Source organism: Xyrauchen texanus, chromosome 25, assembly GCF_025860055.1.
Source record: "Xyrauchen texanus isolate HMW12.3.18 chromosome 25, RBS_HiC_50CHRs, whole genome shotgun sequence".
Classification (NCBI taxonomy): domain Eukaryota; kingdom Metazoa; phylum Chordata; class Actinopteri; order Cypriniformes; family Catostomidae; genus Xyrauchen; species Xyrauchen texanus.
In genome coordinates, this window is record NC_068300.1 from 19,784,264 (window position 1) to 19,806,065 (window position 21,802).

At 39.3% G+C, this 21,802-nt stretch overlaps 1 protein-coding gene and 1 pseudogene across 1 annotated transcript; both read right to left on the reverse strand.

Annotated features, from left to right (window-relative positions):
- Positions 1 to 430: 430 nt before the first annotated feature.
- LOC127619048 (P2Y purinoceptor 1-like) lies at positions 431 to 13,297 on the reverse strand (annotated as a pseudogene).
- On the reverse strand, positions 10,618 to 20,753 carry LOC127619097 (CCN family member 2-like). The gene is made up of 5 exons (XM_052091849.1): positions 20,621 to 20,753; positions 17,805 to 18,021; positions 15,386 to 15,634; positions 14,062 to 14,276; positions 10,618 to 13,802 (listed from the first exon to the last, which is right to left on the reverse strand). The coding sequence occupies exons 1-5, from the start codon at positions 20,690 to 20,692 to the stop codon at positions 13,518 to 13,520; spliced, it is 1,038 nt and encodes a 345-aa protein (XP_051947809.1). The 5' UTR covers positions 20,693 to 20,753; the 3' UTR covers positions 10,618 to 13,517.
- Between the last annotated feature and the right edge of the window lie 1,049 nt (positions 20,754 to 21,802).

Sequence of the window (21,802 nt, forward strand, 5' to 3'; positions counted from 1 at the left end):
AGTGTTCACCACTTTGATGTTTAAATAGATGGACTTCCTTTTGCATCCTGCAAGGACAACATAAAGTAATAAAAACACCTCACAGTATTTTCTGTTCCAAAAATGTGACCTTAAACCACAATGTGACAGGGCGTAGGGCGGGGTTATACACACCTGGTCCCTTATCAGGCTAATTAAGCCTCTGAGAGGGATAAAGGCCAATTGCGGACGGTGGTGCGACGAGAGAGACCGTCATATGTGTGTGTTAATCATTAAAATATTGTTTATATCACCAGGCCGGTTCTCACCTCCTCCTTTCCATTGAACTCCCTTTACACACAGAATGCCGACTCATCATAAGCCAATAGAGTGAGTTTGAGAACAGAACGTAAAAATGGAAGATCATTTGTGGAGAGATAAGAGATCTATATTTTGCAAAAGTGTGTTAAATTCAGTAACAGACTACAGCAGTGGCTGACTGCTTTTGTTGTAGACCTGCACTTTTGTCCAGGAAGTAGGCCAATAGACAACGCATGACTGCCTGGTGGCAGATGACTTTCACATTCTCCTGCCTCTCAAGCTCCATTATGACTGGCTCCAGACAGTGCACCAGGTCTTCATAAGACTGTAGAATACAGAAAAAAAGGGCAATTCTGTTAATCTTGTAATATACTAATGTTATTTGTTACTCTGCAAATCTATCTAATGCAGCATACTGTATGTACACTGTAAAAAGTGGTAATCGTTCTACTTTATTTAAGCCATAAAAATGACTTTTGTTGGTGTAACCTAATTTGCCAGATAAATTTATTCAGATTGACTAACACTTTAGATTGATTTAACACATTCAGAAACAATAACAACAAAAGCAGTGAATTTAGATTCACAATTTTTAGATTACCCCAGATTTTTTATTTTTTACAGTGTTGCAGTGTTTAATGTTTTAATTTTAATTTTTAAATTAAATTAAGTATATAGAAACATGCAATGATGAAAAATATGCATGTAAAAATTGTGATTTCTAAATTATAAAATATTTACTCTCATATGGTATTGCATCTTCACACCAAATATGGAGGCAGTACAGAGCCTCCTTCCAGCTTTAAAGGTGAACTGTAAAATTTTTGATGTCAAAATACATTCTACTATCCCAGTTTATTGTTCATTGACAACTATACGTAAGCCATTCGTGGGTGTACCTCCAGAAAAATACAAGGAGTTATAGCTGCTGCTAACTCCAAATGGGGGCACAATAGCCAAAACAGGGCGGGGTTACTCCAAAAGGGGTTTGAACCAACTCCAAAAGGTTAAGATTAGGGAAAGGATTAGGTTTAGGGCTCCCTATATCTTTAATGGTGATTTGGAGCTCACACCCCTTTTTGGAGCTATGCCAATAAAAAAATGCAACAGTCCCCTCTTTACAGCCTGAATTTGTTCAGAACACTGAATCGTTGTGACACCTCAACATGCGTTTTCTTTTTAACTTGACACAGTGTTTAAACAGTGTCGGTCCTGCACGAAACACTGAAGAAACAGCGAGACAGGTGCAACAGTGAAATACATTCGTTCAGCACGTGTTTACACAGGAAAACAATGGGAAAACTGAACAGATGCACGCAAAAAAACTTTGGTTTGAACAGCCCCTAACTCTGTTTGCGTGAGTGAGAACACATGCACGAAACAAGTTCAGTAGGTCTGTTTATTTTTTCATTAATTACAAACCCCAAACTGAAATTCTACTTGAAAAACTGAGCCGAGCTCGGCCAAAAACCCGTCCTGTTCTTGAGTCCCGTCGGGCACGGGTCAGTTTGTAGACCTCTAAACCTTCTCCAAAACTACAAACACTGAGCCTCCCAGGCACTATCAAAACATTGACGTTTACATTTTGAGTGACCTGCTCAGCTCCACCCATACCTTTCTAGCTCAACCTATTGCGTGAATTTGGGGCTTGGCTACTTGTAGTAACCTGTTCAGCAGGGGGATCATGAACATCCATAGCAGACGTGTATAAACTGGTGCAGAAACCCGGGACCCGAAGTTGAAAGTACACCCCATGGAACCCTCCACCAAGTTGGCCGAAGTACTCTAGTCCCTTGCTGGCCTACATCAAACTAACCAGCAAACCCTACTTGAGCTGCGCCAAGAATAAGACTGGCGGTTCTTTGAGATTCTACAAGCTCATGCAGAGGACCGGCACACGATCCGGAGCATCCTCAGCCAGGAGAGAGCCCCAGCTGCAACCTCGGACAGCCACAGCCCCTGCCCCTACCCACACTCTTAAAGATGGGGACGGAAGACAACCTAGAGGCCTTTCTTGATCTTTTTGAGCAAACCACGGAGATTTGGGACTGGTGACGCATGACCAGTGGGTGGCCAGACTCCTTCTGTCCGGGGGAATCTCAGCTTGCGGCGCAACAACTGCCGGTGGCTAACCTCCTGGCTTATGAGGATCTAAAGAAGACCGTTCTGCAACGGGTTGGCCGCAGTCCAGAGCAGTACCGCCAGCTCTTCAGAAACCTGTGCTGGAACAACTGATCCGTCGACTGCCAAAGGGAAGTCTGGGCCGGCCGGCTGGAGTTCTGGGATCTGGGACACTTCCGGATTCAATGCCCAGTGATGGAGCTGGGGATGGTGGACCCGACCGAGCCAGAGCATACGGATACTGGTAAGAATCAAGGGGGGTACTCACCAAGCTTTGGTGGACACGGGTTGTAATCAAACCACTATCCACCAATGCTTGGTTCAACACAGGGCATTGGGCACAGATAAAACGGTGAGGGTGAAGTGTGTGCATGGGGATATTCACAAATACCCTGTGGTGACCCTAAAAGCTATTTTTGGGGGGGAACAAAACATAGAGTGGAGGCCATGGTTAGTTCCCGCCTTTCCTGCGGAAAAGCAGTGAGATATGAAGTGTGCGATGCTCTAGAGGGGGAGGCGGAGCTGGGGCCGTCTTGGTCAGCTCCACATCAACATGACGTGAGAGGGGGAGAGGCTGTAGCCCCTCCCATCCTCTGGGGGTCATCACAAATTGACTCAATGAAAAACATCTGGATATAAACGTTTGTTATATAAGTTAACAGCCGATACATTTTTTAAAGGAATGTGAAAACCTACAGCTCAGTGTGAATAGACATACCGCTGACTTTCATTCACATATCAAAGCAGTCAATTAAATAACCCAAACTCTGCATCTGCCTTGTAGCTCTCCTCCTTGTCAAAACTGATGATGACCCCTCTTCTCTCTCTTGTGGTGTTGGTGGCATCAAATACCTGTGAAGATAATTTTTCAGAGATTGATTTTCCTTTATTAGATCTGGGTATTAATACAGATTTCCTGATTCGATTCAGATTCACAAGCTCTTGATTCGATTCTGATTCCATTTGATTCATATGGGTATATTTAACAATGTCCATTGTGCGTACATATGAAAGAAATTATCCATGTTATTAATTATACAGGGGGCCTTTCAACTTGGTACACAATTAATTATATTCTATCATTAGTTTTTTTTTTAATCATATTAGTCACATTTTAGTTTTGTAACTAAATCTAAATGTATCCCATCAATAAATAGCATGTCTTGAAATTGCATTTATTTATATATATATATATATACACACACACACACACATTGGATTTTGCTGTTTCAGAAGGAATTTGGTACGTTAATTCACCAAATTGGCATTCAGATGTTCACAAAGTATAGTCAGGACATTACTGATGTTAAAAACAGCACCATCACTATTTGAAAAAAGTAATTTTAACAAAATCTAGACAGGCTCCATTACCAGCAGCCATCACTCCAACTCCTTATCCTTTAGTAATCATGTTCAATTTCTAATTTGGTACTAGAAAATCAATTGCCATTATATCACAGTTGAAAGCTATTTGGTTCGTTAAATGAAGCTTAACATTGTTTTGGTGTTTGTTTTTGAGTTGCCACAGTATGCAATATACTGGCATGTCATAAGGTCATCAGTAGGTAAAAAATGGCAAAAAAGAAAAAAGCTTTCACTAGAAACTCATCAGTCAATAATTGTTTTGAGGGATGAAGGTTATACAATGCTTGAAATTGCTAAAAAAAAACAAAAAAAAAAACAGAAGATTTCATACAAAGGTGTACACTACAGTCTTCAAAGACAAAGCACAACTGGCTCTATCAAGGACAGAAAGCGATGTGGAAGGCCAGATGTACAACTAAACAAGAGGATAAGTACATCGGAGTCACTAGTTTGAGAAATAGGCACCTCACATGTCCTCAGCTGACAGATTCATTGAATTCTACCCACTCAACACCAGTTTCATGTACAACAGTAAAGAGAAGACTCAGGGGTGCAGGCCTTATGGGAAGAATTGCAAAGAAAAGCCACTTTTGAGACAGAAAAACAAAAAGGAAAGATTAGAGTGGGCAAAGAAACAGACATTGGACAACATATAATTGGAAAAGAGTTTTATGGATCTTAACCCCATTGATCATTTGTTGGATCAGCTAGACTGTAAGGTGCGTAAGAAGAGCCCGACAAGACAAGTGCTACAGGAAGCGTGGGGTGAAATGTCACCTGAGTATCTGGACAAATTGACAGCTAGAATGCCAAGGATCTGCAAAGTCAATTCTGCATGTGGAGCATTTAAAATCTGCTAATAAATGTACCAATTTCTTTCCATAAGAGCAAAATCTGTACATTATTCCAAACTTCTGGCCGCCGACAGACAGACAGACAGACCTGATTCTTCAAATCTGATTGGTCCAAACAGGTAAGAGCAGTTAGATGTGTTAATTTTCATTCATCCATGTGACATATTTTAGACAGCAACTGGCGACAAAAGACAATCTTGAGTGTGCTATGAGCTGACACTGACAAACTCTTTCAGTCAGTGCGCAAATTTTTTTGAAGTCATCTGGAATTTTCTCTCGCTCCATGATTGTGTGCTGCTACACTGTAACAGCTTCAGCATTACTGCAGATCACAGCTGATAGCACGACAGACTGAGTAATAAAACACACTCAGGGCGACAACCTGATACAAGTTTCTGAGTTGGGAGATGATGTACATTTTCATACCCCCTCTTTTCTGGCCTAGGGAGCTGTTCAAACATGGCACACATATCTTGAGCAGGGGTGTCTGTGTTAGCTTCTTTTGCTCGGAGGACATGTCATTGTCCCCTGTGATGCCGAGCTTTCAGTTTAGGAACTGAAAACACATGGCCACATTTCCATAAACCTTGTTCCTGCTTAAGTCAACTGACTGATGTCTCTGAGAGAGAGAGAGGCAGGAAGAGTTGGGAGGAGGGTTGGGATTGGCACGGTAGAGAGGCTTAGTTGAGGACAGACACTGAATCCTGGCAGCCAACCGAAAATATACTTAATTAACCTGCTGTTGACTCTTAAACTGTCAGTAAAATCTTAATGATACACAAATTCCCAAATAAAAAATTTTAAACTGTAGGAGATCTTCAGTCATTCTGTAAAGATGGTCCATTTAGTTACTGTGTCTAGAGGTGTCTTAAAGGGATAGTTTAATCTAAAATTACAATCTCATCATTTACTCACCCTCATGCCATCCAAGAAGTGTATGACTTTCTGTCTTCAGCAGAACACAAATGAAGATTTTTAGAAGAACATTTCAGCTCTGTAGGTCCAAACATTGCAAGTGAATGGTGACCAGACCTTTGTAGCTCCAAAAATCACACAAAGAAAACATGAAAGTAATATGACTCCAGTAGTTAAATCTATATCTTCAGAAGCGATATGATAATTGTGGATGAGAAACGTATGTATAACATAAATGTATGTAATGTATAACTTTTTTTTTTTACTCTAAATCTTCACTTTTACTTTTACACCTGAAAGCCACATGTGGTGCCTGTTTAGTTTCACTTTCACATCTGAAAGTGAAAGATGAGATTTAGAATAAAAAAAGGACTGAAGCCTTTGACCCAAAAACCAATCAAAGTCAGTCATCATGAAGGATGAATAAATTCTCTAAATGCACAGTGCAGAGTTGAGGACCGAGGACAGAGAAGAGGTGAGGCCTGAGGATGGAGGAAGCTTCCCGAGGACGCTTGAGCGAGGAAGCACAGAGGTACCGCAGCTGTGTATATGTGCAAATTTAGAAAAGTTGTATGAATCCTGAGTGTGTATTGCAGTCTGTGGGCACGATCATGTCACAGTTAGATTTTTTGTTTAGCCAATCAGAAGATTTTCTGTCTGTCAATAATTGTGGGCATTCACTAATATAATGGCAGGGGAAATGCTGTAGTGAAAATAATCCATATGATTCCAGTTGTTAAATACATGTCTTTAGAAGCTAAATGATAGATGTAGGTGAGAAACAGATCAAGAATTAAAGTGGAGATTTAAATTAAAAAAGTATTGAAATATTTACCTGTTTCTCATCCAAAGGGATTGCACTGCTTCAGAAGACGTATTAAACCACTGCAGTCATATGGATTACTTAATGCTGCCTTTATGAGATTTTTAGAGCTTCAAAGGACTGGTCACCATTCACTTGCATTAAAAGGACCTACAGAGTCACATGACACAACACGAGTATCGGATGCGTGAACTGAGACCTCTGCACACTTTGCTAGTTTTAATACTTTTATGACATAAACCAGTGAGATTTGATACACTCTGTTCCATAACTGTTCTAGGAGGACAATATGTCATGATCAAGGAAGACATGGAGAGCCATAGGAATAATGATATCGTTGGAATTCCTTAGGGAGCAGACGTCCTGGATGGGCTCTTTCCGAATCTGTTTAAAGAATCTGAGCGTTCGTTTTGCGCTGGTTCCGCCTAGCGGCTGGAGTAGGGTTGCAGCGGTATACCACGGTTTGAAAATTGACGGTTATCATATCATGTACATTTGCTTATCTACGGTATTGAGAGAAAAATGCAACTGGACGGAGAATCTCTTATGCGCGCAACGGAGAAAATGTCTGAGAGAAGCGAGGTGAGGGGGTCTGATATGAGATTGTGTGTGAGTTAAAGCAGTGTTTCCCGGACTGGGTCGCGGACAGCGGGAAAGATCAATTCCATGGTTCTCCCATTGAAGATATTTCGGCGGCCGCCCAAGGTATAGACGACGATTTAGGACTGCCGACGTAGATTTAATGATAATCTTTCAAACAGCTAAAGCAGACATGGGCAACATACGGCCCGTGGGCTGGATGAGGCTCATTTATTGTAAAAGCATTTTTATTTTTCATTGGATATTTCAGTTAACTTGCATTGGGACCTAACATCCCTAGCGTCTCCACAAGTGTTTAACATGCTCAAGGTTGCCAGATAAGAGACGAAACACCCCCAGTTTGAGATTTATACTTGCGCAAATTGGAAGCTTCCCATGGCTGTGTGTCTCCTGGCTCTCTCCTGTTGTCGTTTGGTTGTCCATCTCGACCAACGATCAACAGCAACATACTCCAGGTCCTCGGGTCTGATCTTACACTTTCTCAAAAAAATAATTCTGATGTCCCTTAAAAATATTCCACCAAAAACAAACTCCAGCCAGCAGGAGGCATAAGCACAAAGATCGAACAGATTCATCCACAACTGTCCCAAAGCAGTGTAATTACACAAAACAAAGCTCCAGCCGCTATGCAGAACCAGCACGAAAAGACACAAAACAGGCATTCCGGTTCCTCTAATGAACAAGAGCCAAATAAATATATATATATATATATATATATATATATATATATATACACACACATAAATATAACAACAGCTGGAAGAGTTTCAAGGTGGGAAAAATTACGTTACTCAGCACATTAGATCACAACGGCACAATTTGTATGTATTTAGCTTGCCTATGCCATCCAGTTCTCCTGGATTTTGTTACCCAAATATTGACAGGTAGGCTATGGTTAAGGGACTTCGGTTAATTTTACGGTATCAATGAAATTAAGCAGTCTTTTTGCTGTTTTCCTCTCCGCAAACAACACAGATTTGTGGAACAATGCAAATTCTTTTGTGAAGACAGTAAATAGAGGCTGTGTTTTAATACATTTACATTTGTGGATGAAAATTTTACCCAAGATAAAGTATTTAATAGAATTTCATAGTTATTGTCCTTCATTATGATTCCAAACGTGATGTTATCTCTAGTGAAAGTTGAGGGAGACTAAAGATAAGGCTCCTTCCAGCCAATCATACATTTCACACCAGAACGTGTTACTGTAAGGGCAGAAGAAAAACAAGTGATGCGTGGTCTCTGTCCTCATCACAAAATGTACATTTATTTTGATCACAATTGAATCTTCCTGCAAGGAGTTCTCTTGAAGGATATATATCATTAAATAGTTTGAAGTGAAGCTCTTTTGCTTTTGGGGGTAAAGGTAACTTTAAGAAATCTGTACGTAGTTTCTTCAAAGTAGAAAGATATGAGAAATAAAGTTTCGGCTATATTGCACTGGATATAAAGTAAGAGCAAAGAGACCACGGAACACTTTGTTCTGTAAAGTCTTACTGGAGAACTGGTGACCAGCAATCATCAATGAAGGAAGATGAGGGGGGTTGGACATATGAGGTAGAGCATTTTTTGCCATCAAAAAGAGAGCAGATGGGATGCTTTGGACAACCTTATCATAGTGTTTATGGTTGCACTGAAAATAACATTTTGTACTAAGGTTTTCAAAAGATAAAACATTTCCATAATTGTCTAGTAAATGGGTGACAGACCAAATGTTGTTTTCCATCCAATTCTTGATACATAAGGACTTATTTCTAAAACAAATGAATCTGTAATTCCAGATGGGTACATCGTGGGGTGTAAAATTATGTTTGTACAGTAGTTTTCAATACAGCAGTTCTTGTGAATGGAATGCAGACAGTTTTATAGGTAGTTTTGGAACATCAAAGTCACAGTGTAAAAGGAAATCAATACCTCCAATCCTTCTAAAGAACTCCCCGGGAACACAATACCAAAAGCTGTTACTGTTTACTAGAAAAGATCTTAACCATTTAGTCTTCAAGGTTCTATTTATACAGTCAAAGTTAATGGCTTGTAGCCCACCATCTTCATAGTCTTTCACTATAGTCGTTTTTATTTTCCAAATGTAATCATAGTTTAATTTATTGATAGTTTTAGTAGCTTTGTTAGAGATAGACAGAGAATAAGCTGGGTAAATACATCTTGAAAGGCTTTCCATTTTGATTATATAGATGCAGCCAAAAAGAGAACAAGCTCTATTTAACATCTGTCTAATCTTGATTTACATTCATCCATTTTGTTCCATATATTTAAGGTTTCACTTAATTTAGTAAATATAATCTTTTGTTATATGTATTGTATACCTAAGTATTTGACAGTAGTTTTAATAGGGATGCCATATGCAGCAACAACATGGCAGTCACACTTTTTCAAGTTCAATTGTAAACCAGATGCTTTTGAGAATGAGGCAATAATTTCAGTGGCCCTTGGGACCAAGGTTGTGTCGTTAGCCAGCTGACTTATCATTATTTGGCAATCAAATACATTTAAGCGTTCGATATCAGAATTTGTTATGAGGATTGACCGCATCAGCTGTGATTATGAAGAGTGAGGGTGAAATGGGGCAGCCTTGTTTTATGCCTCTGTTGATAGTGAAGTGAGGGGTAGTGCCACCTGAGAGAGAAATTGAGCTGTTACTGTCATTATAAAACATTTTATAATGTTCCTAAATTTCTCCCCAAAGCCACAGAGTTCCAAAGCCTTGAAAATATAAGAGTGTTCGACCGAATCAAAGGCCTTATAAAAAGAGAAAAATGCCATCATCATTTATATGCTCATTATATTCAAGTTATTGTGTATTGATCTACCTCTCATAAATCCTAATTGAGTGTCACTTATTATTTGAGAGAGACCCTCTTTTAGTCGATTTTAAAATATATGTGTAAACAGTTTGTAGTTATTGGTCTCCAGTTGTCCAAGATTTTGGGCTCTTTGACTGGTTTTGGTATAAGAACAATTACACCTTGCCTCAACGTCTGTGGAAGTGACAGGTTTCAAATAAAAGTCTTTGATATGTTCCCAGAAATGTTTACAAAAATTGGCTGTCAGGCCATCTGGGCCAGGGGAACGGTCAGAGGTCAAACACCGCATCGCCTTTTCAAGATCATTATATGTTATCTCTGCATCACAGCTACTTTTGAAGTCCTCATTTATTTGAGGAATAAAATCTGTCATTTTATCAAACAAGGTCTCTGCTGCACCTCTGCTGCACCACCACATGTCCATAGCAGAAAAGCATTATTAGCATAGGGATCCCAAATCCGACAACGTTCCTTCCAATGCTGTACTTCAGGTATTCCTTAATAAAATGGTCCGAAGTTGTGTCAAAACCTGTTGTTATGTTGCTAAATGTGTTTACAAAGATCATATCAGGCAGACACTGAAGAAAAACACAAATCTAGACCAACAAAACAATCATCATTGTGTGTATTTTGGTAATTCTGCCTTTAATTCTCAAAGTGTTGACAATGCCAAGATACCTGTAAACACCGATGCACATGAGGAAGCCAATACTGCCGTATAGTTTGATACAGAAACAGAATCCTACAATCTTGCAGAAAACATCTCCAAATATCCATTTACTCTGGTTTGCATATGCCACCAAAAAAGGCAAAGTGAACAGGTGTAAAAGGTCTGCCAGGCATAGGTTGAGGACCCATTAACATTACATTACATTTTTCTCCAGTTATCATGCACAGATTTCAGCCCCAAACAGTTGCCAAGAATTCCATGAGTGAATACAGCCACATATACTGTGGGTAACTTTTTTTTTACATAAAGTCAAATTTGACTGATTTATAGCTATTGCTCCACTCAATTTTTCATATTGTAGACCATCATCACACAGCAACAGACTTTCAAACATTTCTTGGGTGGAGGTCGGTGATGCAACAAGTTCTTGTATATGAAAATCTCAGGTAATATGAGCACAGTGACTGACGTCAGAAAATGCACAACAGAAGTGTAGTAAAGGTTGTCAAAAGAAAACTTGGGACTATGCACCTTGAATTTATGCCAGTCTCTATAGATTATAGAAAAACTGTATTTTACAGTATGATGGAGATAATCAGTTTCAATTTGGTCTGAGAATTTGATTTCAAATATCAGTCTCATTTTTATTAAAACAGTCAATATCCTCTTTCTTTCTGTTTTACATTTTTCTCCCATTTCTCTACAAAAGCCCATTTGTATTGCAAAAATTCATTAAATAACAGCATAAAATCTTTGCCTGCCCTTCCTCAAATAAACAAGTGAGGGCACCCTTACACTTCTGCAGTTTTCTTAGGGTGTTATGCTATTGTGCGATCACTGGGGGGTTGGGGTTGGGGTTGGGGTTGGGGGTGAGGTAAATGACAAAAAAAATGACAACTTAAAACGTTCCTATTAACACAAAATCCCAAAGTCTAGTTTCTAAGTCCAGTTTTAAAGATACATGATATAAACATATGTATATATATATATATGAAAAGTATTTACAAATATGTACAGTGAATCTTTTTTCTTTCTTTTTTTATGCATTACTAAACACTACAGCTAGAGCCTGCCAAATTCAGGGGATAAATAGCACTTTACCAATGTTTCTTGTCATGTAGTTACAGCTCTTTAGAATGTCTTCACTTGAAAGGATGTTCACGTGCACTCTTTTGGTAAGGCTCATCAAAAAATGTTACCTCATGTAAGTTGTAGACATTTTCACAGACTGTGATGACACTTTTTAATTATTTGTTTTTTAACATTATCTGTTACATTACCCTAGATATTAAAAAAAAATTTCACTACTCTGATGGTGTTTCAAACACAGCTGTGTGAAAAGTTAATGGTGGATTTTTTTGATTTTGCTGTTCTGGCAAATGGGAACACAAAAAATAATATTTGCTGTGGTCTCTCATTCACTTCTATAGAAATTTACTTCCGCATTTAAAACATGGAATGTGAAAACGGTCCATAGCAAAACACAAAACTGTTAAAGGATTGATTGATATACCCACACATTTTGAAAAATATTTACTATTTATGTTAAAGTCATGTATTCTTGGACTCCAAGAAAAAAACAGCTGCCATTGTGTAAACTTAATGAATATGGAAAATTCCAACATAAATGTAAAATTTCTTGCAGTTCTCGTGGAAAACTATTTAAAGGAATAGTTCACCCAAAAATTTAAAATCTCATCATTTATTCATCCTCATGCTATCCCATATGTGTATAACTTTTTTCTTCTGCTGAAAACAAAGATTTTTGCAAGTGAAGTTGGACAGAACTATGAAAGACCAAAAAGCATATAAAAGGCAGCAGAAACAAAATCCATATGATTCCAGTGGTTAAATCCATATCTTCAGAAGCGATATGATAGGTGTGGGTGAGAAATTCAATATTTATTCAATTTTAAACTATAAATCTCCACTTTTATTTACACTTTAACATTCTTGTTTTGTTTTTGGTGATTCACGTTTGTCACGAACGCCGGTGAAGGCTCCTCAATCGGCCACCGGAGATCTATCTCTCCAGAATATTGACTTGAGGCTACATTTCCCATATGCCCACATACCCGGTCTGATTCAGTCACAGCTGTTCCTAATTATCATTACACTATTTAAGCCCTGTTTGTTAGTTCAACTTATTGCAAAGTCTTGTTTGCCCTGGCTAAATTTCTGAGTGTTATTATCTCCTTGTATTGATCATCTGTTTTTTGACCCTGCCTTGTACCTCAGATTACATCTGATTGCAGCCTGTCTTTGTTTTGTTTGTGCCTGGATCTTTACCATTGCTTTCTGCTGCCTGCCCTGAACCTTTGCCTGTCTGACTAAGATTCTGCCTTGTCATTGATATCACTGTTTGCCTGGTTATTGATCTACGCCTGTATTACTTGAGATTATCTTTCTAATAAACCACACATGGATCCCACTCAGAGTCTATGTTACAGCGTTATTCGCAAATCACCACTTACTACGCAGGGAATTTTATAGTAAAAAAAGGACATAAAAATGTTGATCTGTTTCTCATCCACACCTATCGTTTCTAAAGATATAGATTTAACCACTGGAATCTTATGGATTACTTTTGTGCTGTCTTTATGGGCTTTTTGTACATTCAAAGTTTTGGCCACAATTCATTTGCATTGAATGGAATAGAGATATTATTCTAAAAATCCTTGTTTGTGTTCAGCAGAAGAAATAAATTCATACACATCTAGGATGTCATGACGATGTTTAAATGATGAGAGAATTTAAATTCTGGGGGGAACAATCCTTTAATCTGCTCCAAAAAATATTAGAATTGACCAGTCCAGTCTGTCAGGAAGGAAGTTACCCTTGCATCCATGCTGTAAAATCTCAAATGGCCTAATTCTACTAGAGCTCTGTGCTGAAGAGAAATTGTTTGGTGAGTGGATTGAAACCTTCGTTAGTCAAATTCTTGTGAATTTGAACTAAAATGTTGATATCATTCAATAAGTTAAGATGTAAGCCCAGAGCATACAATATGAAGCTATTAAATCCAAGATTAGGACACAAGGCTCAATCACTAGACAAGATGGGACTTTCTAACCCCAGAAGGCTGTTCCTCTATATGCCCCTGCAGATGAATAGGGGCAGTTGTAATGACAGATGCAGGAGTTGATGGTCATGACAGCTTCATTGAGCAGTCTCCCTCCAGGGCAACGGAAAGTGACCAGTGCTGTGCCAGTGTGGTAAGGAGTGCAACAACGTTTGTCTGTACATAGGCCACAATAACGGGGTCTGTACAACTGGGTACTCTTGCAGCCCTGGTGAAAAAGACGCACTGGGTTTGCTGACCTGTAGCTGGGTTGGCATTTCCTCCTTGACCACTAAAACACAGAAGCCAGGGTTGATTAGAGCACCTTTTTTAATGCAGAGGACCCCAAATATGATGATTGCCTTGCAAGGCATAATCCTCCTAAAACATATAAAGCCACCTTTATATTTCTAGCCCATTTATACTCTGTGATATGGACCCATTTATACTGTGACAGTTTGAAATCCCCTGTATTGGATACTGTAATGTTTTGAATGGTCAACATTAAAGAATCCTACGTTAGATAACAGTATTGAAAGCTGGAGACTCACCTGTGGGGTTCTGATTGGAAAAAGGTGGCAGGGTCGGACCATACACATGCGTATCTGCATCTCAAGGCGACAGGCTGGATTTTGATTGGACACCCGTTTGGATATCCCAGACCCACAGGTTTGTGAGCAAGCACTCCACTCTGAGCTTTGATTTATGCAGTTGGGCCTGGTTTGGTGTCCAAGTTGAAAAAGCAGTGATTGGTCTGTTCTCGAATCTGTTACCATCCCAAAAGCAATTAGTACAATTAAATAAAACTTCAGCACATAGATTTATTTCGAAATGAATATAATTTAATTTCCACCAAATTATTATTTCATACTTAAAAAAAAAAAAAAAAAAACTTTTCATAATTAGTCATACAAAATTGTAAGTAATTGAAAATTTTTGTGTTTCTAAATGTGATTCAGTCCTGAAGCATGCATTAGTGCAGGAAAATTGCAATACTTCAAAGCTTTAACAGTTGATGTTCAGTCATTGTTTGGCAGTGTTTTGTGCACTTAGAACAAAATGTACCATTCCAGTTGATGTAACATTGCTTTTGAAACCCCTCCTCACTGGTGTTATGCTCTGTCTGGCTTTTTGGAGTTTAATTGTTGCATTACACAGACATGAGTCCTGTTATGAATCATAGAAAGTTGGCTTCTGGAAAAAGCCAGTATTGTGCTTTTGGGCAAGACTTTTTCAGTTAAATGGTCAAAATCCCACAATGCAAAACCTCAGACTAGAATGTAATCGAGAGTTCTCAGATAGGGAATAAGAAACATTTAAAAAATGTATGCCAATTCCCAAAAGTGGTGACGTGATTTTCATTTCAACTCTTTGTGGAAATCATTATACCATGAACACGGTTGGACACACATGCAAATCTGAGCTATCTCTTTCCTAAAGAGGATGTTAAATTCATGAGGAGTGATGGTAATTGAGTTGGTCTCATGGAAAACAACAGAAACCGATAATATGCCATGAACAACAGCAACCTTTATTTAAAGGCGAAGTGTTATTTTTGCACCAATAGTGTCCCAGAACAGAATTGTTAACATTTTTACTGTTTTCATATAGGTTTCCAGAACACTCCCATTATCTGCTATTGGTTGATCCAACAGACAATCTCACCCCCAACACCATTAGTTGTGCCAATATGTAGGGTAGGGTTGTTCAAACAAAAAAAGCTATATTTATATATCGCAACAGTGTTCACATTTTTCCTGGAAATCAGTTTATGGATGGCCATGTCTTTTTATATTAAAGAATATTAATTTAACATTGAATAAATTGCACACTTCACCTTTTGTGGTCATTTTTGTGGTTTGATTTTTGAAGTACCTATTTGAGCATCCTGAAGCACAGTGTTGTCCATATTTTCACACACCCACTCCTTACAGCACTTTCCGGGTGGCAGAACCCGCCGAGGGTGAGGGCAGTCAGGGGTGGGCAGGAGAACATCCTCCTTGCACAGAGGCACACAGGTCACCCCTCCACCCGAACAGCGACATTGAATAACACAGGATGGCTGAAATACTTGGCCTTCCTGGTAAGAGACTCCTTTAAACTCACAGCCCAGTTCCTTCTGACCTGAAAACAAAGGATCAGTTGATTACATAGTACACTGAAGCTACTCATATCCATAAAGAAGTCATAAAGATATGCCTAAGACTGGAGAGAGTGAATAGGTCAAACACTGAATGTAGCGGGCTGCATTCAGAATAATAAAATGTCCGTAGATTTTGGGATGCAGAAGGTCTAAATGTTCTGATGTTCTCATAAATGCTTGCTGTGGATGGTTAATGTTTGGTGTAGGAGCTCTGTTTACTGTTTCCAAAAGGTAGGACACGTAATTTTGAAGGCTAATTTATACTTAATGGGCGAACAAGATTTTTTTAGTTTGCCTAAAACTTATGATGAAATGCACTAAAATATTTGGTCTGCTAAGTTGTTAGGTTGCCTATATGTCTCCTGTTTGCACACATCTCTCAAATTCTTGACCGAGGACAGTGGTTCCCCCATAATTTTGTAGTGTAAGTAGTGTGAGTACTATGTTTACACTGAATATGGAACAAAAATGTCTTCATTATTTTAGATATAAATGTTAAACTGAGTGGAAACAAATCACATGCATTTGAAACATCACTTCCATCAGCTGTTAAATGGCTAATGCTTCCGTGTTGAAAAAAAAAAAACTTCAAGTGTTCCATTTAGAATGAAACTACACTTTGTAAAATTCATACACTACATGGCCGAGTGCATAGTGTATAGTGCGCCATTTGGGACAAAGCTTTTGTTTACATAAGCACAGCACAGTGAGCACACCTGACAGCTCATAAATGCCTCAGGGCCGTAGAGAGCTGCACACACATTATGCATGTGCTCCTGCGGTTCCAGGTGAAAGTATAAACCAGGCTTAAGGGGAAAAGGCAGAGGAAAAGAAATTGTGCACATTGTTCTTGTTCATATTGTCATAAATAGGTGTCTCCAAAGCCTGAGACGGAGCACATGTATTAAAATGAATTGGAGAAATTGGAATACCCAATATGGCAGATGTAGAAAAGGAAGTCCAACCTTACAGGTAAAAAAGCCAATCACCTTTTAGTTGCAGACATCGCCTGTCAATCAACTCCAGAATGTGCATGTGCACATCAGCCGGGGAAATATTGTTTTTTTGTGTGATCTGAGGTAAATAAGCACAGTGTACTATATTATACCATTACTGTGAGATTTTACTGCTGATTTGAAATCTGTTCTTTGATTATAATCTTGACCAGCCATTTTGGAAATTTTGATCTTTCCCTATTTTAAGAAGATAGAAGCTGTACTTCCATGCCGCTTCTTTTTACATAGGGGGTACACAGAAAATAGCCGACAGGAGCATTCCAAAGATGGCCTCCGAGTGGACTGACTTGTATTGAAAAGGACTCACTCACAAAAATCAATTTGCCACACATAATTTTCACATGCAGATGAGCTTTGTGGCAAACACTTCGTTGTTGCCAAAGGTTTGCTGAAGGTTCACCACTAATGGTGAAGAGCTGCAAACATCTGCCAAAAATAAGAGGTGAATCGCAAGCTTATTTGCATTTGAAAGTTATGATTGGGAAATATCCGGCAAGATTGTCATCTCAAAACTCTCTATTTTTTGTTAGGGCTTTGGTGTGGTTTAGACGTGGCGTTCTTTATTTTCAATCCTGCATGCCAGCAGAGGATATTAAAGCTAGCTGTGTTACTAGTATAATGTTAAAAATAGATAAATTTGAAGCCTGCCTCTTCGAAATTATTGTAAAAACTATGTTACGACCAAGACATCTTACCTACTGATGTGTCATCTGCAGGAGAGTTGACCAAACATATGGATCTGTGTGCTTAAGTTACTTTTGTCCATTCAGGAGAAGAAAAAATTGTCTTCTTCCATTGTACAAATTAGGCTTTAGATATCATATATATACTGTGACAAGATGGTGGACGAGGCTAGAGATATTGATTAAAAAAATCATCATTCAATAATGACAAATATTAATGTTAAGAATACTTTAGTTAAAAATGTATTATCTTACCCAATATTTCTGTGTAATTTGCATTTTTATGCTTGTTTAAGTGTACCTTGCCTTTAGCTTAGCAACATGCTAACTTTTACCTCTATTTGGTATGTTTCATGTTTGTTAGGATGCAGCCTTGTAAAGCAGTTAGTAAGGCAGCTCACAAGCTTTTTGGCACAGATGGTGCTTTGGTTCTTAAAACACTTGGCACTCACTGACACACTTCCCTTGATCACCAGGGAAGCTGGCACTGTAGTCACATTGGAGGTCATGCTGAGTGTCACACAGCAACATCTCACTGCATGCCTCGCCCGGCTGGCGGGCACACACCTGGCAGCACTGGCACCCATCGAGGATGAGAGGAACTCCCTCTGGGCACACTGGTACAGAGTCTTGGCACTGGCATGGACCACCACACTGCTGACAGCACACCTGTACAGTACACAGGCAAAGCATGGTGTAATCCCACCACCAGAGCATTACAGTAAGGGTAATTCAGGGTAAAACAGGCATATTCCTTTCACATGCCCAAGGATATCCTTAAAAACTGCTTTTAGGCTAGTTTTGACCAATTCTAAGATGGTCTTAACTTGTATATATGGGCAAGACTGGTCTGTTACTGACAATCTGTCACAACCTTTGCTGGTTTCCAGTATAAGGTATAATTTGAGCACTTTCAAATTGGTTTTGGCTGGTCACCCATCTTGGCTACATTGATTAAGCTGGATATTGTACAGTAGATCATATACTGGTAACCAGCAATTTTAACTGGTAATTTAAGCTGGTTGCCAGCTGACCCGCTTACTTGTTAAACAGGATATCCTCTTTACATTGGAATGGATTTTACAGTACATAAAGTACAGTACAGTACACAGCTAAAAATATCTGATAGTTTGCTGCATAGATATTATGTACTGCTGCAGCTAAATCTTGAAAGGTTATATTTTCAAAAATACATTTAATAATAAATTCTTGATTAATTAATCAAACATTACAGTTATACATGGCTTGTTTCCTTAAACATATTGCTGTGGTTAATTTTGATAATATGGATATTTGCGAAGCAAAAAGAAGAAAAGAAAAAACATCTTCCCTCATGTGAATTACTTACGGTAAGTATTCCCAGACTCTGAAAACCTAAAAAACATGCTTTCAATTACAAGCCAATGTTAGGGCCAACCAACCAGTTTAAAGGAATAGTTCACCCAAATTAAAATTCTGTCATCATTTTCTCACACTCATGTTGTTTCAGAGCTTTATGATTTCTGTATGAAGACCACAAAAGGAGAAATGTTTAAATATTTTGAAACTGCTCTTTCTCCATGCAATGAAAGTAAATGGTGATTGCGGATGTAAGTTCCCAACATTCGTCCCAACATCTCCATTTGTGTTCTTTTGATGATCCTGACTTTTTGGTCTTGATTTATTCTTGTTTTGGCAGGATTGTGACAGTTTCCTCCACCCATCACTCAGGCTGTCCCATGTGCTGTGTTTCCCTCTCTCCCTCATGTTTCTCACAGGTGCTGCTCAGCATCGCAGCCAGCGTTGCCATGGCAGTGTGCTGATGTGTGCTGCTCGTGATTATTGGCAGCACCTGTATCCAATTTTCCTTTCCTCCATAAAAGGTTACACAACCTCCTTGCTCGAAGTCATCACTTCAAGTCAAGTTGTCACTGCCACACCAAGTCATCTTTCCTATTCAAGCTGTTCTACCTAGTCAAGCTGTCACACCAAGTCAAGCTGTCAAGTCAAGCCAAGCCATTACACCAAGTCAAGCTGACATGCTTAACCAAGCCACTACATTTAGTCAAGCCATCTCGACTAGGCCAGCAGGCAAGCCAATTCCAGCTGCCAAAACCTGCCAAGCTGCTATATCCTGGTCCATCCTGCTGGTGTCACACTGGTCTGACCCGCCGGCTCCTCCCTGGTCCATCTCGCCGGCACTATCCTGGTCTGTCCTGTCGGTGTCTCCCTTGTCCGTCCTGCTGACACTATCCTGGTCCCTCCCATTGGAGTCCATCCGGCCTGCACTACCCTGGTCCATCCTGCTGGCGCCATCCTGCTCCGTCCCATTGGAGTCCATTCCGCCTACGCTACCCGGGTCCGTCCTGCCGGCCCCATCCTGGGTCAGTCTGGCTCTGCCCTGAACCTTACCTTTTACCATGTCTGTTTTATTTAGACTCATGTTTTTCTTGTCTGGTCTGTGTTTATGTAGTGCCGTCCACCTCTTTCCCCCACCCTCCATTCATGTTTTCTAGTCTTGTGTCTAGTTTTGTTATGTCCTCATGATCCTGCCTCTTTGGTCTTGTTTTATTCTTGTTTTAGTGCTGATTCGCTATGCTTGTGATTATTGGCAGCACCTGTATCCAATCTTTCTTTCCTCTAGCTATATATTCTCCCCTTTGTCTCGTCTTCCCTGCCATATGGTTGTGTTTTGTCTCCAGTCCAGTCGAGTTGTCCCTGTCTATTCCAATTTTCCCCTGTCGGTTTGTTTTCAGTTCTATTTTTGTCTTGTCATTATTATTTTCTCCCTCAAGAGAGTTTTTGTTTGTATTTGCTTTTTTTTATTCAATTAAAACCCCTTTATTGCCATCTTGCATCTTGGGTCATTCCTCAAATTCCATGACCGTTCCATGGAAGAAAAAACATGAGGATGAGGAAATGAGTGAAAGTGAACCTCTCTCCAAGAATAACAGTTTTCCATTTGTACAGAACAGATAACCGTTTAAATGAGCATTAAGTTAAATTAAGTGCAGTTTATCAATTTGAGTGAGGGAATTCTCAAAGAAAATGCCTCTTTCAAAAAACACTTACCACTAACCACTTTTATCAGAGTCAATACATCCATGGCAATCAATATAAAACTCTACTATTCATTTACAACATTTTCTTCAAAAGGCATCAAAATTCCAACAAATCTCAAAGCTGTTGGACATAGATCTGACAAGCCAACAGGTATGTTTCCAATATCAATGATTCAAAATGTAAGATATCTTCACCAAAGCATGCAAACTGAGAAAGCAATTCTCACCTGTGAGCGCAGGTAGAACATCAGTACCCATGCCATCATTTTGTGTCTATCTCGCTGTATATTCTCCATCATGATCTGCAAAGTGTTCCACCACAATGTGATTTTCTATGTGTGTTACTGTTTGCTCACTGCCTGGCTCTGTGCACATGCACTTTTATAAAGTCCCCCCTCTGATGTCATAGCCTGTCTGGAGGGTAAACAGTGACTGGACCCAGATCAGAAATGTTTCAAATTCCACATCTCTGTTGCCCATTTCCACAACCAGGAATTATTTCCCTCCTCTGCTCTGGCATGCAGAGGTTAACCATTAAAACATGGACTTTTGGATGAGAAGAAGACATAATAGACTTGTTAATGACCGTTTCCAAGTTTTCTATGTCCAAAAAAGTACTAATGAGATGGCTTTGTTTTGATAACTGTTAAAGTTTTAAAAGGATTAGTTCACCTAAAAAATGAAACTTTGGGTATTATTTACTCACCTTCATGTCATGCAGAACCCATAGGACTTTCTTTCTTACATGGAACACAAAAGAAGAAATTTTTATTAATGTACTGATTGCTTTTTTCCAAGCAATTACAATTCACAGGGACTTGAACTTTCAAATTTAAAAACTTAGACTTAAAAGCTCTATAAAACTTTCATAAAAGTGGTCCGTTTGATTATTGCTATATATTTCAAGTCTTCCAAAGCCTTCTAAAAGATTAGTTTACAAATCTGACTGATCTGGTCACACTCACATTAGTTCTTGTGTTAAAGGAATATTTCACCCAAAAATGAAAATTCTCTCATAATTTATTCACCCTGATGCCATCCCAGATGTGCATGGCTTTTTTGCTTCTGCAGAACACATTTTTAGAAGAATATTTCAGTTCTGTAGGTCCTCACAATGTCCTCAGTGGTAAAGACGCTGGCTACCACCCCTAGAGTTTGCTAGTTCGTTAGTTTGAATCCCAGGGCATGCTGAGTGACTCCAGCCAGGTCTCCAAAGCAACCAAATTGGCCCGGTTGCTAGGGAGGGTAGAGTCACATGGGGTAACCTCCTTGTAGTTGCTACAATGTGGTTAATTCATGGTGGGGCGCATGGTGAGTTGAGCATGGATGCCACGGGGGATGGCGTGAAGCCTTCACATGTGCTATGTCTCCGTGGCAATGCGCTCAACAAGCCACGTGATAAGATGCGG

What these genes read in the sequence shown, in the direction of transcription:
- LOC127619097 (XM_052091849.1), bottom strand. Translation starts at nt 20,692, where the DNA reads ATGATGGAGAATATACAGCGAGATAGACACAAAATGATGGCATGGGTA. An exon ending in GCTTCAGGATGCTCAAATAG is followed by an intron (nt 14,277 to 15,385) that starts GTACTTCAAAAA and finishes GGATGGTAACAG; the next exon opens with ATTCGAGAACAGACCAATCA. An exon ending in TTCCAATCAGAACCCCACAG is followed by an intron (nt 13,803 to 14,061) that starts GTGAGTCTCCAG and finishes TCTGTGTTTTAG; the next exon opens with TGGTCAAGGAGGAAATGCCA.